General features: G+C 46.0%; 1 protein-coding gene across 2 annotated transcripts in view; it reads right to left on the reverse strand.

The window, feature by feature from the left end:
* Positions 1–26,489, reverse strand: part of MYOM3 (myomesin 3) — a 450,074-nt gene that overhangs the window by 46,083 nt on the left and 377,502 nt on the right. For both annotated transcript variants that reach the window (XM_069622682.1, XM_069622681.1), the window contains 3 exons: positions 18,254–18,398; positions 15,750–15,809; positions 2,117–2,184 (listed from right to left, as the gene is read on the reverse strand). In XM_069622682.1, coding sequence (XP_069478783.1) covers positions 2,117–2,184; positions 15,750–15,809; positions 18,254–18,398 — 273 coding nt within the window. The remainder of the gene's footprint in view (positions 1–2,116; positions 2,185–15,749; positions 15,810–18,253; positions 18,399–26,489) is intronic.

Here is a 26,489-nt window from a genome sequence, read left to right on the forward strand (position 1 = left end):
CCCATTTACACACCTTCTGCTGTTAATCTCATGCCCATGGCCCAGTAGCACACCATCTGCTGTATATTGAATGCCCGTTGCCCATTTACACACCTTCTGCTGTTAATCTCATGCCCATGGCCCAGTAGCACACCATCTGCTGTATATTGAATGCCCTTTGCCCATTTACACACCTTCTGCTGTTAATCTCATGCCCATGGCCCAGTATCACACATTCTGCTGTTAATCTCATGCCCATGGCCCAGTATCACACCTTCTGCTGTTAATCTCATGCCCGTGGCCCAGTAGCACACCTTCTGCTGTTAATCTCATGCCCATGGCCCAGTAGCACACCTTCTGCTGGTAATCTCATGCCCATGGTCCAGTATCACACCTTCTGCTGTTAATCTCATGCCCGTTGCCCATTTACACACCTTCTGCTGTTATTCGTATTCCTATTTCCCAGTAACACACCTTCTGCTCTTAATCATAAACCCGTTCCCCAGCAGCACAATTTCTGCTGTTAATTGTATGTCCGTTGCCCAGTATCACACTTTGTGCTGTTAATTGTATGTCCATTGCCCAGTATCACACTTTCTGCTGTTAATTGTATCCCCATTGCCCAGTATCACACTTTGTGCTGTTAATTGTATCCCCATTGCCCAGTATCACACTTTGTGCTGTTAATTGTATGTCCATTGCCCAGTATCACACTTTCTGCTGTTAATTGTATCCCCATTGCCCAGTATTACACTTTCTGCTGTTAATTGTATCCCCATTGCCCAGTATCACACTTTCTGCTGTTAATTGTATCCCCATTGCCCAGTATCACACTTTCTGCTGTTAATTGTATCCCCCATTGCCCAGTATCACACTTTCTGCTGTTAATTGTATCCCCATTGCCCAGTATCACACTTTCTGCTGTTAATTGTATCCCCATTGCCCAGTATCACACTTTCTGCTGTTAATTGTATCCCCATTGCTAGGGAATGTACCTTCTGTTAATCATTTGCCCATTGGCAATTAACACAGCTTCTGCTGTACATGTTATGCCCATTGTCGGGCAACACACCTTCTGTTAATCATGTGCCAATTGCTCAGTAAAACACCTTTTGCTGTTATTCTTATGCCCATGGCCCAATAGCATACCTTCTGTTAATCATGGGCCCATTGTCCAGTAAGAACTTCTGCTGTTAATCTTATGCCCATTGCTTAGTAACACACCACCTTACCAAAGCTAAAGAAGCAGTTCAGTTCACACTCTGTTTTGGAGCATCCTTTCTACACAAAACTGCACACAATCACTGTCACTGCCTATTTGGGGTACGGTTTTAAGGTGCAGGTTGTGGATCTCATCCTTGAAAACACAGAGGCCCAAGTATGACCAGGTTCTACTACTGAAGCAATAAAACCCAATCGGCCCAGGGCACAATTTGGGCTCAGGCCTTAAGGATGGGCCCCAGTGCAATTACCATGCAATCGGAAAACCCGGGGTGCTGACAGCAATGTAAATGTGTTCGAATGAACGGGACACGCACGGGTCTTACCAAAGATGGCCACCATGGAGCTGGAAGGCTGGTCTCCATCTATGTGGAGCCCCTCTTCCATTTCCATGGTGGCCAGTGGGGATGTGTGGCCAAGGCAGCAGGGGATCCCCCGCCCCAGGTGCTAATTAGGTTTACAGTTCAGGCCTGAACGTTATGATGCAAATGCTTGTGACTTCTTTTTACTTATTAGTAACAATGGATAGTGACGAATAAGAGGAAGACTTAGTGTAATGAATATTACTGGTAAGTAACCAGAGCATTTCCCCAGTGTAGCGACACAGAGATCCTGCCGGTATGAGCCCAGAACACTTGGAGTGGCGGCTTTCAAATAAACACATTTTTAACATCTTTTGCTTATTTGCTTTTGCACTTTTGATAAAACGTGCAAAACCCAGAGACCCAGAAGGGCTGGAGCTTCTGACCGGTTGACAGGGCCAGGGTAGAGTTAGTGGCACATCTGGACATGGCACTGATTCTACTTCAGCCATGTTGGTCTTTCTGGTGCACCGGCCTCTTAGGCTATCTCACGTGCTCCTGCAGCAAGACAATGTCTATACTCTTTCATCTGGATTTGCAGCTGTCACTATTACCTTGCAGTCTATCAAGACGTGGCAGTCTTCGGTCACTGTCCACTTCAAGTACTCCAGGAAATGAGGCCCTGCAAGGAAAACACAACATAAATGACTTCTTAACATGTGGAAACGGACCCTTTTACACCCCCATGCAGTGTTTACTTGTTAAATCATTGGGTTGTTATTTGTTAAAGATTCTCCAAACCTTTTTAGCGCTAATGATGAGATGCAGCCTTTGCGCAAATAACAGAGCATTCTGGTCATTTTAAAAAGCAGCCCAAATTCACAAATGGGACACGCTTTACAATGCCCTGCAATTAGGGTCACCCCCCTGCGCTATTTTAAACAGGCAGAGGGGGAGGTGCACATCATGACATCATGATTAAACCGCGGCTGTCACACCTGCATTTCCATCCCGCAAACAGGGACAGACATTTTTTCTTTTTAACAGGCCTTTAACTGAGATGGGCCCTTTAACAGCCCTCTTGGTGTAATGGTTGCTTGGAGGCTCTCCTACATGAGTGGTAATGTATGCAAGGGGAATGGACAGCACATCTTTGCGCTAATATGCAGCTCCTCCTGAAATGCTGAGGTCGCCTTTGTTCTGAAAGAGCGCATTCTCTGCACTCCTTTCATTTGCGCTACCTGCTGCAAATCTGGCCCATTAAATACACAAGCGAGCACAAGCATGCAGTTAGTGTGCAGTCCTAGCGCACCATACCAGGTTCATTTGGTGTTTGACAACCGTTCACATCAAGATATGTGCTTCCGGCTAGTGCCATTCCCTTTTGTTGCCAAATCATACAATTCAATTTATTGGGAAAGAATTGTATTGCAGTGTTCGACATCCCTAGTGACACCTTCCCAGAGGTGCTTGCGGGAAGCTATTTGGCCTGCTAGGGTAGACTCTCGAGGACATACTTGAGAAGTCAAAATGATAAAAGATGCAACTCCATCTTTCTTATTGGTGTTTTGAGAAGGAAGGTTCATTTCTTATTGATTCAGTTTGTCTTTTTTCCTATGGCAAAAACCACTCCTTAACAGTTGAGCACCAGTACAATGAAAAGTGCACTGTGACTGGTACAATGCTGTGCTATGAAACAGAATCCAAAATGTGCATTGGTTGCACAACCAGAATGCACATAATCTTTCGGTATTAAGTCAAAAGACCTTTTTTAAAAAAAGTGATGAAAAAAACAATTCAGGAAGATCGCTCTGTGACCGCACAGAGCAGTCTTTCTAAATCGAACTGTCAGATCCTGCGACGCAGACGAGTGCGTCCAGGGGCTGACAGGCACGCCTGGACCCGGATGCGCCACTGGGGGAGAACGGGTAAGTGTTTGTGTGTTCATGTTTTTGTGCGTTTTGGCGCGGGAGAGTCTTGGGTGGGGAGGAAGGTGGCGGGGACTGAGGGACGTGGGTGTGGGGGTGAAACCCCCCAATTTAGAAGAAATCCGGCAAGAGAGGGTGGAATTGGGGGGGGGTGCAGGAATGTCATTTGTTTGATTTTTGTAGGCCACCTAAAATCAACCGAAAACAAAAGGTCTTTTTGTTAGACGGTCTACACCATGGGTGCACAACATACAGCTCGCGGGCCAGTTGCGGCCTGCCATGCCATTTTGTCCGGCCCACGAGGCACAAAGACTTTCCTAATGGAGGGCGGCCAGCAAGCAGCATCGGCCGTCCTCTGTTAGCAAAGTCTTTGTTCTCTTCCAGGCCGGACAAAACACTGGCCCTCATTGGCTCAGCACACATGCACCACGTCGCTCCTATGAGCCACGTAGTGCGTGTGTGCTGCACCAATGGAGTGCCAGCACTACGGCTGGCAAGGTCCATAAGACTTGATGCCGGAAGGCATTTCAGCCTTGCCACGCCAGCCGTAGTACGACTCCAGTTACCTCGCCAGCGTTCCAGCTTACCTGCCTTCCAGCACATCTCCGGTAAGTGGTCTGTGTGTTTGTGTTTGTGTGTCGGGTCTGTTTTGCTGTATGTTTGTGTTGTGTATGTTGAGGTGGGGGGTTGTCGGGTGTGCATGAATGTTTGTTTCTGAAGCATGCACCCATACAGACCCGAACCCCCCAAGCCCCAAATCAGCACACTCTCAAACATGCACCCATACAGACCCGAACTCTCCACCCCCCAAATCAGCACACACTCAAACATGCACCCATACAGACCCGAAACCCACACCCCCCAACTCAGCACACAAACTCTCAAGTTTCGGGTGTGCATGAATGTTTGTTTTTGAATGTTTGTGTTGTGTATGTTGAGAGGCGGGGTTGGGGGGTGTCGGATGTGCATGAATGTTTGTTTTTGAATGTTTGTCTTGTGTATGTTGAGATGCGGGGGTGGGGGGTGTCGGGTGTGCATGCATTTTCTTTTGAATGTTTGTGTTGTGTATGTTGAGATGCGGGGGTGGGGGGTGTCGGATCTGCATGAATGTTTGTTTTTGAATGTTTGTGTTGTGTATGTTGAGATGCGGGGGTCGGGGGGGTGTCGGGTGTGCATGCATTTTCTTTTGAATGTTTGTGTTATGTATGTTGAGATGCGGGTTGGGGGGTGTCGGATCTGCATGAATGTTTGTTTTTGAATGTTTGTGTTGTGTATGTTGAGATGCGAGGGTGGGGGAGGGGTGTCGGATGTGCATGAATGTTTGTTTTGGAGTGTAAGTGCGGTGTATGTTGAGATGCAGGGTCTGTATGTGTGCATGCTTGCTTGTTTGTATGCTGATTTAGGGGGTGGGGGGTTCTGGTCTGTATGTGTGCATGCTTGAGAGTGTGTGTGCTGAGGTGGGGGGTGGGGGGTTGAGGTCTGTATGGGTGCATGCTTGAGAGTTTGTGTGCTGAGTTGGGGGGTGGGGGGTTTGGGTCTGTATGGGTGCATGTTTGAGTGTGTGTGCTGAGTTGGGGGTGGGGGTTTTGGGTCTGTATGGGTGCATGCTTGAGAGTTTGTGTGCTGAGTTGAGGGGGTGGGGGGTTCGGGTCTGTATGGGTGCATGTTTGAGAGTGTGCTGATTTGGGGGGTGGGAGGTTCGGGTCTGTATGGGTGCATGTTTGAGTGTTTGTGTGCTGAGTTGGGGGCTGGGGGTTTGGGTCTGTATGGGTGCATGCTTGAGAGTTTGTGTGCTAAATTGGGGGGTGTGGGGTTTGGGTCTGTTTGGGTGCATGTTTGAGAGTGTGCTGATTTGGGGGGTGGGGGGTTCGGGTCTGTATAGGTGCATGTTTGAGAGTGTGCTGATTTGGGGGGTGGGGGTTCGGGTCTGTATGGGTGCATGCTTGAGAGTTTGTGTGCTGAGTTGGAGGGTGGGGGGTTCGGGTCTGTATGGGTGCATACTTGAGAGTATGTGTGCTGAGTTGGGGGGTGGGGGGTTCGGTCTGTATGGGTGCATGTTTGAGTGTGTGCTGAGTTGGGGGTGGGGGGTTTGGAGTTGGGGGCTGGGGGTTCGGGTCTGTATGGGTGCAAGTTTGAGTGTGTGTGGTGAGTTGGGGATGGGCGGTTTGGGTCTGTATGGGTGCATGTTTGAGAGTGTGCTGATTTGGGGGGTGGGGGGTTCGGGTCTGTATGGGTGCATGCTTGAGAGTTTGTGTGCTGAGTTGGGGGGTGGGGGGTTCGGGTCTGTATGGGTGCATGTTTGAGTGTGTGTGCTGAGTTGGGGGTGGGGGGGGTTTGGGTCTGTATGGGTGCATGTTTGAGTGTGTGCTGATTTGGGGGGTGGGGTTTCGGGTCTGTATGAGTGCATGCTTGAGAGTTTGTGTGCTGAGTTGGGGGGTGGGGGGTTCGGGTCTTTATGGGCGCATGTTTGAATGTGTGTGCTGAGTTGGGGGGTGGGGGTTCGGGTCTGTATGGGCGCATGTTTGAGTGTGTGTGCTGAGTTGGGAGTTGTGGGGTTTGGGTCTGTATGGGTGCATGTTTGAGAGTGTGTGTGCTGAGTTGGGTGTGGGGGTTTGGGTCTGTATCGGTGAATGCTTGAGTTTGTGTGCTGAGTTGGGAGGTGGGGGGTTTGGGTCTGTATGGGTGCATGCTTGAGAGTTTGTGGCTGCGTTGGGGGTGGGGAGTTTGGGTCTGTATGGGTGCATGTTTGAGTGTGTGTGCTGAGTTGGGGGGTGGGGGGTTTGGGTCTGTATGGGTGCATGCTTGAGAGTTTGTGTGCTGAGTTGGGGGGTGGGGGGTTCGGGTCTGTATGGGTGCATGTTTGAGAGTGTGCTGATTTGGGGGGTGGGGGGTTTGGGTCTGTATGGGTGCATGTTTGAGTGTTTGTGTGCTGAGTTGGGGGCTGGGGTTTGGGTCTGTATGGGTGCATGCTTGAGAGTTTGTGTGCTAAATTGGTGGGTGTGGGGTTTGGGTCTGTTTGGGTGCATGCTTGAGAGTTTGTGTGCTGAGTTGGAGGGTGGGGAGTTCGGGTCTGTATGGGTGCATGTTTGAGAGTGTGCTGATGTGGGGGGTGGGGGGTTTCGGGTCTGTATGGGTGCATGTTTGAGTGTGTGCTGAGTTGGGGGTGGGGGGTTTGGAGTTGGGGGTGGGGGTTTGGGTCTGTATGGGTGCAAGTTTGAGTGTGTGTGGTGAGTTGGGGATGGGCGGTTTGGGTCTGTATGGGTGCATGTTTGAGAGCGTGCTGATGTGGGGGGCGGGGGGTTCGGTCTGTATGGGTGCATGTTTGAGTGTGTGCTGAGTTGGGGGTGGGGGTTTGGAGTTGGGGGGTGGGGGTTTGGGTCTATATGGGTGCATGCTTGAGAGTTTGTGTGCTGAGTTGGAGGGTGGGGAGTTCGGGTCTGTATGGGTGCATGTTTGAGAGTGTGCTGATGTGGGGGGTGGGGGGTTTCGGGTCTGTATGGGTGCATGCTTGAGAGTTTGTGTGCTGAGTTGGAGGGTGGGGAGTTTGGGTCTGTATGGGTGCATGTTTGAGAGTGTGCTGATGTGGGGGGTGGGGGGTTTCGGGTCTGTATGGGTGCATGTTTGAGTGTGTGCTGAGTTGGGGGTGGGGGGTTTGGAGTTGGGGGGTGGGGGTTTGGGTCTGTATGGGTGCAAGTTTGAGTGTGTGTGGTGAGTTGGGGATGGGCGGTTTGGGTCTGTATGGGTGCATGTTTGAGAGCGTGCTGATGTGGGGGGCGGGGGGTTCGGTCTGTATGGGTGCATGTTTGAGTGTGTGCTGAGTTGGGGGTGGGGGGTTTGGAGTTGGGGGGTGGGGGTTTGGGTCTGTATGGGTGCAAGTTTGAGTGTGTGTGGTGAGTTGGGGATGGGCGGTTTGGGTCTGTATGGGTGCATGTTTGAGAGTGTGCTGATTTGGGGGGTGGGGGGTTCGGGTCTGTATGGGTGCATGCTTGAGAGTTTGTGTGCTGAGTTGGGGGGTGGGGGGTTCGGGTCTGTATGGGTGCATGTTTGAGTGTGTGCTGATTTGGAGGGTGGGGTTTGGGTCTGTATGGGTGCATGTTTGAGTGTTTGTGTGCTGAGTTGGGGGCTGGGGGTTCGGGTCTGTATGGGTGCATGCTTGAAAGTTTGTGTGCTGAGTTGGGGGGTGGGGGGTTCGGGTCTGTAGGGGTGCATGTTTGAGTGTGTGTGCTGAGTTGGGGGTGGGGGTTCATAGTTGGGGGTGGGGGGTTCGCGTCTGTATGGGTGCATGCTTGAGAGTATGCTGATTTGGGGGGTGGGGGCTTTGGGTCTGTATGGGTGCATGCTTGAGAGTGTGTGTGCTGAGTTGGGGAGTGAGGGGTTTGGAGTTGGGGGGTGGGGTTTCGGGTCTGTATGGGTGCATGTTTGAGTGTGTGCTGATTTGGAGGGTGGGGTTTGGGTCTGTATGGGTGCATGTTTGAGTGTTTGTGTGCTGAGTTGGGGGCTGGGGGTTCGGGTCTGTATGGGTGCATGCTTGAAAGTTTGTGTGCTGAGTTGGGGGGTGGGGGGTTCGGGTCTGTAGGGGTGCATGTTTGAGTGTGTGTGCTGAGTTGGGGGTGGGGGTTCATAGTTGGGGGTGGGGGGTTCGCGTCTGTATGGGTGCATGCTTGAGAGTATGCTGATTTGGGGGGTGGGGGTTTTGGGTCTGTATGGGTGCATGCTTGAGAGTGTGTGTGCTGAGTTGGGGAGTGAGGGGTTTGGAGTTGGGGGGTGGGGTTTCGGGTCTGTATGAGTGCATGCTTGAGAGTTTGTGTGCTGAGTTGGGGCGTGGGGGGTTCGGGTATGTATGAGTGCATGCTTGAGAGTTTGTGTGCTGAGTTGGGGGGTGGGGGGTTTGGGTCTGTATGGGCACATGCTTGAGAGTGTGTGTACTGAGTTGGGGGGTTCGGGTCTGTATGGGTGCATGCTTGAGAGTGTGTGTGCTGAGTTGGGGGATGGGGGGTTCGGGTCTGTATGGGTGCATGTTTGAGTGTGTGTGCTGAGTAGGGGGTGGGGGTTTCGAGTTCATGCCTGATTGGGGATGGGCACGCCTGATGGGGGATGCTCGCATCTCTTCATACAAAGCAAACATAACCAATTGAAGCAAGTTCCGGTGCCATGCTCATTTGATCCTTAGAATTCCGAGATTTGGGCTTAGAGGCCAACACAAGTCAGTTGGAGGTTGAGGGAGCCATGGGGCATAGTGATTGGTTGGGGGTGAGGGGGGCATGGGGCATAGTGTTTGTTTGGGGGGTGGGAGCCATGGGGCATAGTGTTTGGTTGGGGTGAGGGACATGGGGCACAGTGTTTGCTTGAGGGGTGTGGGCCATGGGGCATAGTGCTTGGTTGGGGGTGGGAACCATGGGGCATAGTGTTTGGTTGGGGTGAGGGACATGGGTCATAGTGTTTGCTTGAGGGGTGGGGGCCATGGGGCATAGTGTTTGGTTGGGGTGAGGGATATGGGGCATAGGTTTTGCTTGAGGGTTGGGGGCCATGGGGCATAGTGTTTGGTTGGGGGTGAGGGGGCCATGGGGCATAGTGTTTGGTTGGGGGTTGAGGGAGCCATGGGGCATAGTGATTGTTTGTGGGTGAGGGGGCCATGGGGCATAGTGTTTGGTTTGGGGTGGGAGCCATGGGGCATAGTGTTTGGTTGGGGGTTAGGGGGCCATGGGGCATAGTGTTTGGTTGGGGTGAGGGGGCCATGGAGCATAGTGTTTGGTTGGGGGTGATGGGGCCATGGGGCATAGTGTTTAGTTTGGGGTGGGAGCCATGGGGCATAGTGTTTGGTTGGGCGTGGGAACCATGGGGCATAGTGTTTGGTTGGGGGTGGGAGCCATGGGGCATAGTGTTTGGTTGGGGGTGGGAGCCATGGGGCATAGTGTTTGGTTGGGGGTGAGGGGCCCATAGGGCATAGTGTTTGGTTGGGGGTGAGGGGGACATGGGGCATAGTGTTTGGTTGGGGGTTGAGGGAGCCATGGGGCATAGTGTTTGGTTGGGGGTTAGGGGGCTATGGGGCATATTGTCTGGTTGGGGGTGGAAGCCATGGGGAAGAGTGTTGCACTCCAAGAATGAACCCAATAAAGCTAAAACAGGCACAGTTAGGAGATGTACATCCTTTGCTTTTTGAGGAAACCTGACTCAACGAAGGCCATATTCCTCTTGGGCAACCCAAACAGCAAACTATAACAGTCCAAAATAACAGAATGTCCAATGAAGGGTCAATAAAATATATATAATTTAATTAAACAGACGATATACAATAACTAAATAGAAATACATTATAACAATGGAAAATGTGTAGTACAAACTATAAGTTTGAAATGCAAAATAATAATCGTTACCCCTCAAAAACATATTCTTTTTCCATGTGTTTAATACAAATTGGGGGTTGAAAAAGCCTCCTGCCATGCCCCGCCTACCGCCCCGCCCACATTTACTTTTCGGGCCACTATAGCCCTCAAGTAAGGTACTTTCGGCTCTCTGTCAAAATCAGTTGTGCACCCCTGGTCTACACAAATCGAAATAATGACATGCTAGAACTGATCTTTCATTGTACGCCAAAGGACACATTCTGAGAGTGAAGGAATTTAGGCCATCCTGTTTGTTTGTTTGTTTGTTTATTTGTTTGGTAATGCGCACCAAGCCCTTAGGTAGACGGGCGCAAGAGAAACAAGAAATCTTAAAACTTAGTTACAGTGCAAATGTAGCAATACATAGAGCAGTGATTGCAATCGGAGCAAGATGCAGGTACAGGATACAATAAATACAAAGCAATGGTCTTTGAAGGTCAGGGAAGCATTATCATGAATATCAGTATGTGCACACCCACATGTACACCTATTTGTAAACCACCTTAAATGTCTACTTTGTTACATACAAACATGACAGAGCATATGACTATGTCTACATAGTTAGCCAGGCTACGGAGTAGTTAGGTGGGATCAAAAAGGGTGGGGCTGGAGAGATAGGAGTATAGATTCATTAGGTATCGTTAGTGTGTAGCCAGTTGAGTATCTTATGTCTGAATTTAGGGTAGCTTTGTTCTAGTCTGAGGTCAACTGGTAATTTGTTCCAACATTGTGACGCTTTAAAAGGGAAGCTAGATCATCCTGCTGTCAAGCGTTTGAACCTAGGGATCTCCAGCATATATGAGTTGGCAGATCTCTTAGGGCGGGTAGTTGTTCTCCTAGTAATTTTATCCATTAGGTATGGGGGTGCTAGGTTATTCAAGCATTTGGAGGTGAGGGATGCTGTTTTGAGGAGAATTCTGTCTGTTATTTTCAGCCAGTTTACCTCTTTCCTGAATTCAATTATATGCTCTCTGTAGGGGATGTTCAGTGCTGCCCTCAGGGCATTGTTCTGCAGTCTTTGAATTATGTCTGTAATATATTTGTTAGCTCCTGAGTACAGGGCATTACAGTAATCTAACCTTGACATAATAAGAGCATTGGCTAGTGTGGTACAGCTCGCTCTCGAAAGGTATGGTCTGGAGGCTCTGATAAGTTTGCAGGTGTACGTTGTGGATGAGGCAAGGGAGTTGACTTGCTTTTTAAGGGTGAGGGAGGAGTCCAGGTAGAATCCTAAGGTTTTAACTACAGACATCACCTTGATCGGGTTGTTATAAATGTTAAAGGATGTGTAGTTTGGACTAAGTTTTTGAATATTGGCTTCCGAGCCTAGGATTAGTAGCTCAGTTTTTTCGTCATTCAGGCAGAGGCCATGGGATGCCATCCATGCCTGAATGAGGGAGTATATTTTGTTCACCAAGGCTGAGTCCGCCTCAAAGTTGCCCGAAAGGGGTATGAAGATCTGTGTGTCATCCGCATAATTAGTGTAGGTGACACCCAGTCTATCCAACTTGTCAAACAGAGGCTTGGTGAAGATATTATACATGGTGGGGGATACGCAAGAGCCTTGTGGGACACCGCAGGTTATATTGATAGGGTCGGTAGAGGCTGAGATAGAGAAGACTCTCATGGTTCTGTTAGCTAAGAAGGATTGGACCCAAGCTATAGCATCATTAGTGAAGTTGGCGGCTTTTGAAGGTGATTGCATAACACTACATGGTCCACCAAGTCGAACGCTGCCGACAAGTCCAGTAGGGGTAGCAAGGCTATTTTTCCATTATCCTTTAATTCTTCAATTTGTGTCTTAAGATCTAGGAGCGCTGTTTCAGTACCGTGGAGAGGGCGGATGCCTGATTGTCATGAGCCAAGTAGGTGGTTGGCCTCTAGGTAGTCCTGAATTTGTATGTAATCAGCTCTATCTAAGATTTTAAGAAGAAATGGCAGAGTGGTGATGGGTCTTTAATTAGTAGGGATAGTGGGGTCCAGAGTTTGTTTTTTTAAGTAATGGTAGAACTCAAGATTCTTTATGGTTAGCTGGTACTGTGTTCGTTTTAAATGAGGCGTTTATCAACTTGGAGGTAAATGGAGCTAGGTCTCTAGCTGTGTCCTTTATAATCTGTGCTGGGCACGTGTCACCTTTACAATTAGAAGGTTTGAGGGAGAGTATTATTTTTTCTGTTTCAGTTATGGAGATGGTCTTGAATCTAAAAGGTGCGATTGTCCTAGTCGCCGAGGGTTGACTGGTTTGTTGGTCAGTGAGTGGTAGTGAGGCCTTTTTTTTAGCAATTTTACTTTGTAGGGACAGAATTTTATTCGATAGGGCATTTTGTATGTTAGTACACTATACTTTGTCCTTTGGGGCATTGTCTATCGGTTGGATTGTAGATTCTAGTTCACGGAAGATAGAGAATAATTCTTTAGTGTTAGATTTTGATTTCTCAATCCTATCATTGAAGGTGTTCTTTTTGGCTTTAGTTATTTCTTTTTGTACATTTTTGCAAATTCCGATAGGTTATTTTTGTTATTTTCAGAGGGGGAGTGGCGCCAGATAGCCTGGAGTTTCCTTTTTTGTGATCTTAAGGATTTAAGTTGGGGGGTGAACCAGGCATTCAGGTGCGCTACTTGTCTAGCTTTGTGCAGTTTGACAGGAGCAATCATGTCCAGTGCCTTTGTCATAGCGTTGTTGAAGGCATTTACCAATGCGTCAGGGTTGTTGTTATTTTCCATTCCAGAGATGGCAGGGAGGAGAAGAGGGATACATTTTTCAACAGTGATATCCTTCTTATCTCTGGTATGGAGGGGCGGTGCCATGTTATTAGGTTTAGGGCTGAGGAGATCTAATGCGGCTGAGAAATGTATTAAGTAATGATCTGTACAGGATTGTGGGACAATGTTGGTAATGTTAATGTTGCAGTTTAGTTCGGATACCCAGTCAAGGGTCCTTCCTTTAATGTGAGTTGAGGAGAGGACTTTTTGCGTAAAACCGTAGTCGTTTAGTAAGGTTGCAATAGATTCAACATGTTTGTTGTCCGTATCATTGAAGCCTAGATTGAAATCTCCCAACAGTAGTGTTTGAGAGTGATCTTTGGTGTTGTCGGCTAGAAGACTAGTCAGGTCATCTTCAAAGGTGCCTAGTGGCCCAGGGGGTCTATATATCAAGTGGATAGTTAGAGTACGGTTGTTGGATAGGAGCCATTTGGCAGTAAGTGCTTCACAGGATGTGAAGGGAGCTGGGGTGGCAAGTCTAATAGGGTGGGTAGTTTTGAAAATGATGGCTAGGCCACCACCTCTGGCATTAGGCCGGTCCACTCTAATGATTTGGTAGTTATCAGGTACTGCTAGCATGAGAGTTGGTCCTGCGGCCTCATGTAGCCAAGTCTCAGTTATAGCCAGTAGATCAAGATTGTCATTGTTTAAGATGTCTGCAATTTCAGTAGCATGGGCTACCATAGATCTGGAATTTATGAGGGACCCTGTTAGCATTAGGGTATTATCAGGGTAGGCAGTTGGCAAGGTTTTATGGTAAGGGGTGTCTCGGGAAGTATGATTTTTGGGGGGAGTTTGATCAGTGGTATTGGTATTTTGCGTTGGTGTAGAAGAGGGGTTCATAGAGCGGGTGATAGTTCGATTGTTGGCGTTATTGGGGAGGTTTCTATAGGGTTCATGGGTAGGAGACAATCTAGACCGAAGTCTCAGGTTTCTATCCTTAGGGGGGTTTGTCATAGTAGCGGTAGCCATGATGGTTATGAGGGCACAGGTAAGTAGTGTCATCAGGGCTAGTTTAGTCAAATAGGTAGAAGTCATCGTCAAACTTTACTGAGGACATACTAACATCTAAGTGATTGATTTAATGCAGATAGAGGGGGACTTCAGTGCTAACAAATGCTAGTTATGGTTGGTTCACATTTAGGCTAGTCAAAGTGCAAAAACACACATAGGCTAAATGCAATTGTGGCGCAGGACCCTTTAGGCTAGTCAATGCAAAAACACACATAGGCTAAATGCAAATTGTGGCGCAGGGCCCATCTAGGCTAGTCAATGCAAAAACACTCATAGGCTAAATGCAATTGTGGCGCAGGACACATTAGGCTAGTCAATGCAAAAACACACATAGGCTAAATTACGTCAGGCAGGTGTTCAGAGAACATTCAAAATTCCTAGGGTTGCTGTTTTTTCGCCTGAAAATGAATTTATCCAACATTAAACACACATTTTGCTCTTATATTTATGTAGGTTGCCATCAGGGGCTCCAAAATGTCCATAATGTCCATACATTACTATTATTACTGTATTTATAGAGCACAGACGTAGCTACGGGAAGCAACTACTATAAATTAGCTGTACAGTATGAAACACCCAAGGGTCTTCACAAATGACAATGGATTATATTATGCAGCTAAATCACGTGTCTAGCTTATGTGGTTAGATGTGTTTGTCCCGGGTCAGGGGAGGAACGTGTTTCAGCCACCGCTGGAAATTAAAATATACCTCCTGCACACATGTTTCAGTGATGACGTGCATCCAGATGAAAGATGCCAGCACCTGTTGTGCCTATTCTAACTAGAGGGGCCTAGTCCCAGAATAAATAAATACAGGAGGAGAGCCGTCACAACCTCTGAGGGGCCAAGCACGCCCACTTGTCGCCCCCATGATCAGGCTGGGGTATGAACCGTTGCACCAGTGCTTATAACAAAAGACATTAGGTGGTGTACTCAAATTCACTTGAAGCAAATAGCTTTCTTTCTATGGAAGGGCATCACTAAACACGAAATCATGGCGGCTCCCAGATTCAGCAAAGCTTTGACCGCCATGGCATTAATTAGGGGAGGACTAGGACTAAGACCACCTTCAAATCATATCAAAAATCCCTGCGCCGTCACAAACACCGCAATGAAGCATGGCAAGTGGTGGCAATGGAAGAATGTACATACTGAAAACTGGAACACTATCAAATGGCCTCCCATTGTCACCAATAATACCATTGTTTGCTAAGAAATGCTAAATAAAAAAAGTTCTGAATGGGTTAGGTGCTCTCTACAAATTAATAAATAAATCTGCTTATCAAAGCTTCCATATAGCAGCATGCTGGTGAACATGGCCGCTTTATTATTCCGCCCCTTTGCTCTGTTTTCTAGCTGTCTGGTTATCTGGCATATTTGATTATCTGGCACCATTGGATTTCCTTTGGTGTTGCATAGTCAAGCTTTTACCGTAGTGCCTAAAGGCACCGGTTTCTTGCAAATGGACATTTTGAAATCTAGCAAACTGTTCTGGCAACAATTCTGTGCTGATCCAGTTGACTCTTTGGAGCAAGGTAATGACGTCGACTGGTTTCATTTTTATTCGGCTAGTAGAATTCTCCTTTTTTTCTGTTGGTCAAGTCCCACATGCCACAAAGGAATGCAGAACAAACAACTTTAAAATGACTCAGAGAGTTTCTTCTCAGGGGAGGAGGTGGGAGGTGTTTACATCATGTGAGGTGAGGGTTATAGTCAGGGGCGTTGCTAGGGGGGGGCTTAGGGGGCTATAGCCCCTGATCTTTTGGTTGTAGCCCCGGATAGAATCTCAGGAGCTACAGCCAAAAGACTAGCCAGCCCCCAGTCCCAACAGTTCTGACATCAGCTTAGCCCCGGGTCTTTTCCAGGACTTCTCCGCCCATATCAGAAATAAGTGATTATGAAGTAAATACAGATATGGAGACCAAGCTACAGCTGTTACAATTCCCGGAACCTTAGCTTACCTGTTCCTAGGCAATGAACACATGACTGAAAAAAGCACACACACAAACGCATGCGCACACAAACATACGCATGCATGCATACACACACACACTCACACAAATAAGAAATATATATTCGATAACTTTTAATAATTTAAAAACAGTTTGTAAATGACACATTTTCAGACTGTATAAAAGTTAGTAACCTGGACAGTCTTACCCTGCTTTCGCTTCCATTCCTTCCTCTGAAATTCAGATTCTGCCAAGAGTTTATCAAAATCTGCAGATGAAAACATTTCCCAAGACACCTTCATCAAAAAGTTTGCCACTGTGCGGTCATATTTTCTGTGCATTTTCTAGGCTTTGCTACTTAAGACGTGCGGCTATTGATTAATTTAGTAAATGAAACTAATGATCAGAACAAAGTTCACAACAAGACATATTGATCAACTGAATTCAATTTGCCAAGAAACAATCCCACAAAAGCAAACTAAATTTGAGGAGACAAAATGAAGATTTATTTTCAAGTGAATGAAGGAAAGATACACACTGACATAGCCAATAGTTTTGGGTTTTGCATATATGGAGCGTCTGTAGTATAGCTCAGTGGCAACGGTTCGATGATGCAGAACAACACAGGATCGAATCCCAGGTCAGCGTTTAAGAACCTCTTGGGTACCAAGGTACGTTGTAAATAACCAATTATAATTATTAATTGGTCAGGCCTTCCTCATTTGCCATGATATGACCGGGCACCATCATATTTTCCAGGCATTGGCGATAGTTATGGTGTTCATAACATATGGCAGGTATTGCTATACTAGCTTAAAGCCCAGACTCTGCACTCCCTGGTTTTTCCACCAAAAGCCCAGATACTCGCACAATTAGCTTCTCACTATGACAAAGGCCCAGATGGCCACACTACTTCTAGAGAGACAGCAGGGGCGTTTTCAGGGAAAATGTTGAGGGTACATGTGAGTAGACACAGATCCCCAACTAGGTTTGCAGCAGGGCCTTGGTCCACTTTGGGCCACCTCAGGGAGGAGGGGGTGGTGCCCCATTTGAGTGCAAGCCTTGATGCCATGCAACTTTGCAGGGTTATCTGCACATCTGCATCTCAATGCCAAGGCACCGTATTGCCCACAATTGGCTACTCTATGTTTCCCTGCATCCAAGAAAAGAAAATCCAAACAATACATTCTTCAAAGCATTGTTTTCCATGATAATCCGTGCTTGACATATGTGTTCTCTCCGTGGTCTTCTCATCAGGCATAACAGCAAGCTACAGGCATGTGTTAAAGAATTGCTAAGGACAGTGGCTGTCCGATGGTCTCCTTTCTAGTGTGTCTTGAAGTCTTTAAAGTGATGTGAGAGTTCACAGACTACACTTGCTCTTGTGTCTTACACAGACCCTGCTGCCTGTCTCACTGAAGCACCACAGCCCTTTCCTAGCTTCCCAGCGCTCCTGGATCACAACTAGCCACTGGATTTGCCAAGGTACAACCTTCTTTCATCACCAGGATTATTTTCGAAAAAGCTCATTGAAATATGTTGGGGTGGGGCAGGGGGTACAAGCAGTGGGGAGGGGGTCGGTAGGGTTTCTAATATAGGGAAGAGGGGATTTGGGGGGACCCCCCAAATATCCAATAAATACAATAAGAGGAGTTTTCTAAAATAATGTAATTTAAACAAATTATTCTTTTTTTAAAACCTCATGTCGATGTAGGGACACAGAACCATTTGCCATATGATCACAGCTTTGCTCTACGGCTGGGCATCCTTCAGGGGAGCCTTGATGGGGCAGCTAGAGAAAGGCAAAGGCAAGGGGGGGTTGCACCAGGCACTGACTGCTAATGCACCAGGTAAGGAAATCACCCTAAAGATCCCTCACTAATGATCCCCACTGTCAGATATATCCATTGCAATTTTGCTCTTAGGTATTTCCATGCTGTCATGTTGTCTTACAGTAGGCGTTTGTCGCTGTACTTTTCCTCCTAGGCCACCGTCCAGTGTAATTTTGCTCCTATGTGACTCCCCATTGTAATGTTGCTCTTTGGGCGCCCTCCACTGTAAGTTTGCTCCTTTATGTTTTAAGCACTATAATTTTGCTTTTCTGCGGTTGAACCTACTCTTTTCTACTAGGGGTTACACCACTGTTCTTTACTCCTAGCTTGTAATTTGTTCTCCTAGGTGTACACCCCACTGGGATGTTTGCACATTTATATTGGGCATGATACTTTGAGTGCCCGTTGGGATCCCGACTGCCTGTACCCCTCACTCACACTCTCACATGCCTACGGTCCACCATGTACTATGCACAGCAACTAAGCCACTCACACACAGCAATTGGATGATCCCCTCCCAATACCCACTAAAACCATCGGAACCCTGCATCTCTCTCATCAAGTTGTAAATACGGACCCAGCTCGGACAAAACTCAAAGATTGGGCACAACAAGCACTACATAGTTCTTGCTACAGATACGTGCCGTCGATACAGTTCGATTCACCTAGAAACACCACCACCCCTCCAAACAGATCCAGGGTACTTCCAATTCCAACAGCAAAGCCATCTTGCATTTGCCTCTGTCCCTCCTGACCGAACCGATCCCACTTTTCTTGCAGATCCCAAGGAGACCATGCAAATGGCATCGGTGCGCAGTATAGAACCCAATAACATAACATGCCTTACAGTCTGTGGACTTACATGAAGGCCTCCACTTACCGTCACCAGTAAGAGTCAGTGAGAACTGGTTCGCTGCCTTCCCATCTTTCAGCTGGGCCGTATATGTTCCTCTGTCCTTCTCAGTCATGTGCTGCATAATGACTTCTACAAGCCCGTTGTCTCTATCAAAGTTGATCTTCTTTTCCTGAAATAGGGGCAATGCATGGGAATTATTGTGCTACTATCAATAGATGTATGGTTTCCTGGTCAGAATAAGCCACTGCACTCCTGTCTACTGGATTCCAGTTATAATCATAAAGTCTCATAGGGCCTTATTAAAAGTGGGCCGGTCTGGAACAAATGACGGCAATTCCAGCTCCGTAATCTTTTCTAGACTGGCATATTTCAAGTTTGCTGGTGGGGGCTATGAAGCTCCCCGCAGGCCTGACCTGCCGGTAGATCAGGCCCCTACTGGCAAAGAAATGCCTGAATAACCAGCACCAGTAACACCGGTAACACTGGTGCCGGTGATTCAGGCCATCCCATCACATGGCGTCCCATGTGACCCCGTGAGACTGGGAGCTTACTGGGAATGGGAGCTTGCTGTCTCTCTGCCACCCGTTATATCCCAGGAAAACCGGGATTTCGGATGCAGAGATGGTAAGGGCAGTTTGCCGGTATTCTACAGGTCATACTGGCAGGATACCGGAAAACTCTTAATGAGGGCAGTCTTCTTCATTATTTGGGGTCTCTGCCAGCCATTTGTAATGAATTTTAGCTCAGTTTGCCATGATGAAAGAATACACCAATTTTTAGGTCTAGCTAAAGGCATCTTCAGATTTCTGATGGCAACAACCTTTTGTTAGTATTCTCAAAGCAAGATGGAGCTGTCTATAGCAGCTGCATTCCAGCTACATTTTCTCTCGGCATCTTATTTGTTCCTCTTTATATGTGGTGTGGGCATCCATCAGAAAATAAAGAATTTATTAGCATGCAACCTTAAGAATAGAACGTATTAGGTTAGAGCTCATAAAGCAGGAATAGAGCAGTGATATGGCTCATAAATCGATTCCAGGAACCCTTTCAATGGAACGTTTGCCTTAAACGACTTAACACTCGAACTATAAGTTAACGCAGTAGCAAAGAAGTGCTTCTTCCATCTACACACAATCAGGCGGATACTACCTTTCTTCATGATCCCATATAAAACACTTGACATCATCTCCCTCCTCATGTCAAGAATAGACTACGCTATCTCGGAATGCCATGCCAGACTACTTTACCAAAAAACTACAGCGAATACAGAATGCAACAGCAAGGTTACTCCTCAGACTCACTAAGAGATAACACATCACAGCAGCACTGAGAACACGACATTGGCTTCCGGTCAAACAAATGTTTTTCTTCAAAACTCTCAGACCAATCCATGGCCAAGGAGCGGAATTCATACGGGGAAAAATCTCCATCCACAAACCAAATCAAGCACTAAGGTCCAGCAACGACATCTGCCTTGAAACAAAACAATAGTCAACGCTGAAATTTGGTGGATCAGCATTATCCTGTATCTCGGCAAACCTTTGGAACTCACTCTGAAGGAAATGCAAACAACAGAGGACCACCTAAAAATAAGAAAATTGATGACATGGCTCTTTAACTCAATGAGCTAAAAAGAAAACATATTCAACACAAGTGAAACACCCAAAACAACCGAAAACCTAATGAACCAAAACCTGGATGCCTCAACGAAATAAAGCACTTAATACAAACCACCATATTGCAATCCCTGGGTCTGCGGAGGCAGAGAGAAACCGAAAGTAAAGAGGGTTCTCATGCGACAGCCCTCTTTACATTCATTTCTTTTTTAAGCCAGTCTGACATCAAAGAGAAATTATTTCCATTACGGAAAACCATAACGGAAATAACGTACTTTTGAAGTTAGACTGACTTCAAAATAACCCTCTCCCCCTGCAACACCACAGGACACGGAAGGCTCTGTCTGCCCTGGGCATGACAGGAACCAGAACTGGGTCCTTGCGTGCATGCACCATGGGAGAGAGGCCTGCCTGCAGGGGAGTTCGTCGGAGCAGCAATGGATTTGAAAAAAGGTAAGAACATTCTTTTTTAATGTGTGTGCATGCATGCATGAATGGATGTGTGTGTGTGTGTGTGTGTGTGTGTATGTATTTGTATGTTATGTAATGTGTGTGAGTGAGTGCATGATATATGCGTGGCTGTTGTGTGAGTGAATGGTGGTTGGGTGCAGTGTAAATGAGCATGTGAATGATGCGCTTGTGTACAATACCTAGATCACTTACCTGTAATCTTTATTACTCCTAGTCCTACTCTTCCCCATCCCAGTACTTGCCTATGAAGCACCTGGTCTCATACGTAAGTACTGGGACGAGGAAGAAGGACATAGAGGTAATGCTGGTCCAAGTGGATGAGTTTGGGGTTGGAGGAGGTCAGTTGGAGGGATAGGGGATGAGTCAGGAGGGTGGGGCAGGTGGGGGGTGCGCAATCATGTCATGGGCATCCATGATAAAGCAGGTATTATATGTGTTATTAGTGTCTAGACTCACATTTTGGTGCTACGAGTTTAGTCATTTTCTAATGTGGTATGACATTTTTGCATGGCATCTATGATAAAGTAAGCATGATATGTGTTATTACCTGTTGAGATTGACATTTGGGTGCAGCCAGTTTAGCCCTTTCTTACTGCTTCATGGCATAATTTTCTGGGCATCTATAATGAAGTAAGCATCATAAGTGTTATTACGTGTCTACACTAGCATTTTGCTATAGGTAGATTAGCCATTTCTTACTGTGGCTTGACGTTTTGTACTGGGCATCTCTGATGAAGCAATCATGATAAGAGTAATTACCTGGCTAGACTGGCATTTCATTTGGGTGCAGCCAGTCCTTACTGTGGCAGTGTATATTTTTCTGGGCAGTTATGATAGTAAGCATGATAAGTGCTACTACATGGTTAGATTGGCATGTTGGTGCTGCCAGTCTAGGTATGTCTGTAGCATGGCATTTTCTACTGTGCATCATCAAGGTTACAGCAAATATGATAAGTGTTATTACATATCTGGCCTACGTTGTGCTGCCGATTTTCACATGCTTTCTTCGGGTGACATTGCATTTTTAATAGCAAAGCAGTAAGATAGCTCAGTGTGTTGAGCACTAGCTGCTGCTATCTGTGTGTGATCTGCAGGTCACAGGTTCAAATCCTGGCCAGGCTAACTCAGCCTTTCTTTCTTCAAAGGTTGATAAATGAGTACCAACTTCAGTTGGGATGATAATTTTATGTATATATGAGCTATGTACAGCGCTTTGGTGAAAGCGCTATATAAATAACAAATCATTATCATTGAAGCATTAATGCTCCTCTGCACTGAAAGTGAATTGCACCTATTGGGTTTTTGGATACTGGATCATCGCAGCAACTGGCAAGCTAGGTGAGCTACTTTTCATATAATGACAATACCCGACATGCAGCTATAATTGGCATACTATAGAAGTAACTGTTCATAGAATGCTGAAGTGGCATATCGATGGCAGTTATTTACAAGGAAAGGAAACCCGGTATACTACTTTCTAATCACAATTAGCAGTGTATACTTTGTCTATATCCGGGAGGATAGTGATAGGAGTACAGGGAGACAAAGTTATGAAGCAGGTACTAGAGGTGTGTGGTATAAACACTCTAAGTAAAACATTAGGAGGGACCAAGGAAGGTTAAAAAAGTCAGTATCAAATTTTAATAATAAACAGTCCGTCAGATTTAAAACATCCAATTAAATAGATAGGTCAGTAATACATAAATTGTCAAATCTCATGTAAAAAGCAACAATAGGGAATACGTAGCAGGCTCCGATGGCCAGTTAAAAGTAATGTTATAGCAAAAATACGACCACTGAGGGTACTTTTCAACCTAAATAGAATGGTACCTATCCAAATATGGATAAATATGTCATAAATGTTACTCTCTGTTTAAAGTTCAGAGATATGTCTCGACATGTTTCTGTTCCTCTAAAACAAAGTCTGGAACATTCATCAGGAGGTAATCAATTACAGTATAGCCTATTTGACAATTGGGATGGTAAACAATACCACTACAGTATCCTAGCACCTGCAAAAGATAAAAACAACAAACATCAAAGGTTAGCTATTCAATAGTTATATACTTTGGAAGGTTCAGAAAATGAACTGGGCAACCTATCAAGGGGGATAATTACCTTATAGGGTGCCTGTGGGGGCTCTCTACTAACATTAGTAGGTATAGGGTAAAGAGAATCACGGCCCTAAAAGAGAAAAGAAATAATATATAGCCAATATATCAGCTATTAAAAAGCCTCGTAGTACACACAGTACAACAGCGAACAGTGTGGAAGAAGACACCCATTATGAGTATAAGCGTCAAAGCGTCTCATCGTGGGAAAGGAGAACCATAACGGGTGACTCCCACATGCAAAAAGGGTCATATGCAGACCGGCGGTGGATGTGCGGGACATGCTACACAACAATGTAGGCAGTGTCAACGTCCAGAAGGTGTAGGGCCACCCGGACAAGGCATATTGGAGTTAACATACCACTATGTCACAGTGCATGGAGAGGAAATAAGTGGAACCGGTGTTATACTAACATGCTCAGCGAACAACAACACGGGGCAGGGTGACTCAGCGGTGAGTGGCATGCTCGTGATCAAAGTCGGGTGTGCCCGATAACCCCACAAATGCCCAGAGGCATCCTACCTTGGTAAGACCATAGGAATGTAATCAAGGGCAATTTACAGCATACCGCACTGCAGATAAAATGAATGCAACAAAGTAGTGCGATCAGGTTAAAAAATCTATACGATCGAGTCGCAACAACGGTAGCCGGAGAAGAATAGAAGAGTGAGCAACAAAATGCTGATCGTCTGTAAGCAACGTAACTTACCAAGTGCGGGGGAGTGTGCGGCAAGCAGGTATCTCGCCCTCGAGGATCTACACAGAGTATCCAGAAACAGCGCGATGCGGGCGATGCAGGTTGGTTGTCAAGGGAACCCCAAGATAGTCCTACTACTATGTTCATGTATCCTTAGAAGGGTGCCGTGAGTGAGTGAAACCCGGCGGCCATCTTACAAGGGAGTGGAAGAGAAAGTGTGACGAAGGTAGGGGTACAGCCAACGCCAAGTCTGTAAAAAGTTCCCAGATCGGTTGGTGGAAAAGCAGAGACTAGAAGGAAGGGGTCTCAGAAAATCAATAGAGGAAAGAGTTGTTTAGGAAAACTAAAGGATCTAGTGACCAAAGCCTTAGATATCCAAGGTAGAATTGCCAACATTAACATCAACAATAGATTTTTAAATTGTAGCAATGTATACACAGATATTTAGAAGGCCGCTAGATATTGTGCCAATCAATCGACTCGTTGAGCCCAGTGACATCACTATGTAGGGTAAAAATCATCTTTTGTTCCATTTTCAACAATTTCGTTTCACGTGCTGTGTTATTTGCTCCTTTCAAAGCCAGTAGAACCGTCCAGGTGAAGTCTTCATATTTGTGTTTCAGAGGTTGAAGTGTTTCACAAGTGGAGCATTCTCAGTTCTGTTCTTCAAACAGCTCCGATGTTCCATTATGCGAGTTTTTGCTTTTCTGATAGTCTTACCGACATAGTGCAATCCACATCTACAGGTAATCATGTATACAACAAAGTCAGTGTTACAATTAGTGAGGTTCTTTTGGGTCCAGGGTTTTGAGAGGCCAACATCAACTTCTTTAGTTCTCGCAGTTAGTTTGCAAACACCACATGTGCCGCAAGGATAGTGCCCAGTGGCTTCTGGGAAACCCCAAAGCTAATGAAACCTAAAGAGGATTGCATTGTCTGTGTGAACACCTTTACGGACCAGAGTTTTGAAATCACCAACATCATAAAGAAAAACTGGAAAATCTTTAGAACCGCAACTCAATCGATTCCTATGCCTATATTCGCCTATAAAAGAAGTACCACCATTGGCAATATAGTTAGTAATAGCAAATTGAAATCGGTCAATATTTCGGAACCCAAATTGACCTCTCTTTGGGGTTTCCCAGAAGCCACTGGGCACTATCCTTGCGGCACATGTGTCGTTTGCAAACTAACTACGAGAACTAAAGAAGTTGATGTTGGCCTCTCAAAACCCTGGACCCAAAAGAACCTCACTAATTGTAGATGTGGATTGCACTATGTCGGTAAGACTATCAGAAAAGTAAAAACTCGCATAATGGAACATCGGAGCTGTTTGAAGAACAGAACTGAGAATGCTCCACTTGTGAAACACTTCAACCTTCTGAAACACAAATATGAAGACTTAACCTGGACGGTTCTACTGGCTTTGAAAGGAGCAAATAACACAGCACGTGAAAAGAAATTGTTGAAAATGGAACAAAAGATGATTTTTACCCTACATAGTGATGTCACTGGGCTCAACGAGTCGATTGATTGGCACAATATCTAGCGGCCTTGTAAATATCTGTGTATACATTGCTACAATTTAAAAATCTATTGTTGATGTTAATGTTGGCAATTCTACCTTGGATATCTAAGGCTTTGGTCACTAGATCCTTTAGTTTTCCTAAACAACTCTTTCCTCTATTGATTTTCTGAGACCCCTTCCTTCTAGTCTCTGTTTTTCCACCAACCGATCTGGGCACTTTTTACAGACTTGGCGTTGGCTGTACCCCTACCTTTGTCACACTTTCTCTTCCACTCCCTTGTAAGATGGCCGCCGGGTTTCACTCACTCACGGCACCCTTCTAAGGATACATGAACATAGTAGTAGGACTATCTTGGGGTTCCCTTGACAACCAACCTGCATTGGCCGCATCGCGCTGTTTCTGGATACTCTGTGTAGATCCTCGAGGGCGAGATACCTGCTTGCCGCACACTCCCCCGCACTTGGTAAGTTACGTTGCTTACAGACGATCAGCATTTTGTTGCTCGCTCTTCTATTATTCTCCGGCTACCATTGTTGTGACTCGATCGTATAGATTTTTTAACCTGATCGCACTACTTTGTTGCATTCATTTTATCTGCAGTGCGGAATGCTGTGAATTGCCCTTGATTACATTCCTATGGTCTTACCAAGGTAGGATGCCTCTGGGCATTTGTGGGGTTATCGGGCACACCCGACTTTGATCACGAGCACGCCACTCACCGCTGGGTCACCCTGCCCCGTGTTGTTGTTCGCTGAGCATCTTAGTATAACACCGGTTCCACTTATTTCCTCTCTATGCACTGTGACATAGTGGTATGTTACCTCCAATATGCCTTGTCCGGGTGGCCCTACACCTTCTGGACGTTGACACTGCCTACATTGTTGTGTAGCATGTCCCGCACATCCACCGCCGGTCTGCATATGTCCCTTTTTGCATGTGGGAGTCACCCGTTATGGTTCTCCTTTCCCACGATGAAACGCTTTGACGCTTATACTCATAATGGGTGTCTTCTTCCACACTGTTCGCTGTTGTACTGTGTGTACTACGAGGCTTTTTAATAGCTGATATATTGGCTATATATTATTTCTTTTAGGGCCGTGATTCTCTTTACCCTATACCTACTAATGTTAGTAGAGAGCCCCCACAGGCACCCTATAAGGTAATTATCCCCCTTGATAGGTGTCAGGTTCCATAGTAAATAGGTGGTCATTAAAGAATTATTATCCTTATGTTCTTTGTTTATTTCATTGTTAGGTTTAAAAACTAAATATAGTCCTTTCACTGTTAAAATGGTTGGGCCTTAACTTCCATATTCAGAGTACTGCAGATACCCCAAGCCAAGATGGAGGGCAGAGGCAGGAGTTCTGATTGGGTGGCAGGTTGACAATGGTGTGACTCCCAACATTCTAAACTGCCTTTCATTAGTTTAGTTTCCTGAGCTGGTCATGTTTCTGTTTATCTCCTGTGTTTTGGGCCTTGGAAAACTCTTAAGAAAATATCTTCAACACTAAAAGAAAAAGAAACAACTCATTCAAGTTACATCTACTCTAAAGAAATTAATTTTCCCTGTGGAAGAAAACGCTGAGAGGTCTTCTAAAGCAAAAAATAAGCTAAGTACTTTTTATGTAATTAATCTAAATGAACTGCCAAAGTTAGCCTTATCTTCTGTTATTTTCTCCTCTGAAGTGCAAGGATTAAAAGACATTGTGTTGTGAAGCCAGTGTTTTTACATGGCAAACTCATTCATCAGAGATTAAGTCATGAAAACATGATATTTAAAGGCTATTAAAGTTAATGACTGCACAGGCAACCTTTTTTTAAATTTTTTTTTTAAA

The sequence above is a fragment of the Ambystoma mexicanum genome, chromosome 11, assembly GCF_040938575.1.
Source record: "Ambystoma mexicanum isolate Mex_15411 chromosome 11, UKY_AmexF1_1, whole genome shotgun sequence".
Taxonomy (NCBI): domain Eukaryota; kingdom Metazoa; phylum Chordata; class Amphibia; order Caudata; family Ambystomatidae; genus Ambystoma; species Ambystoma mexicanum.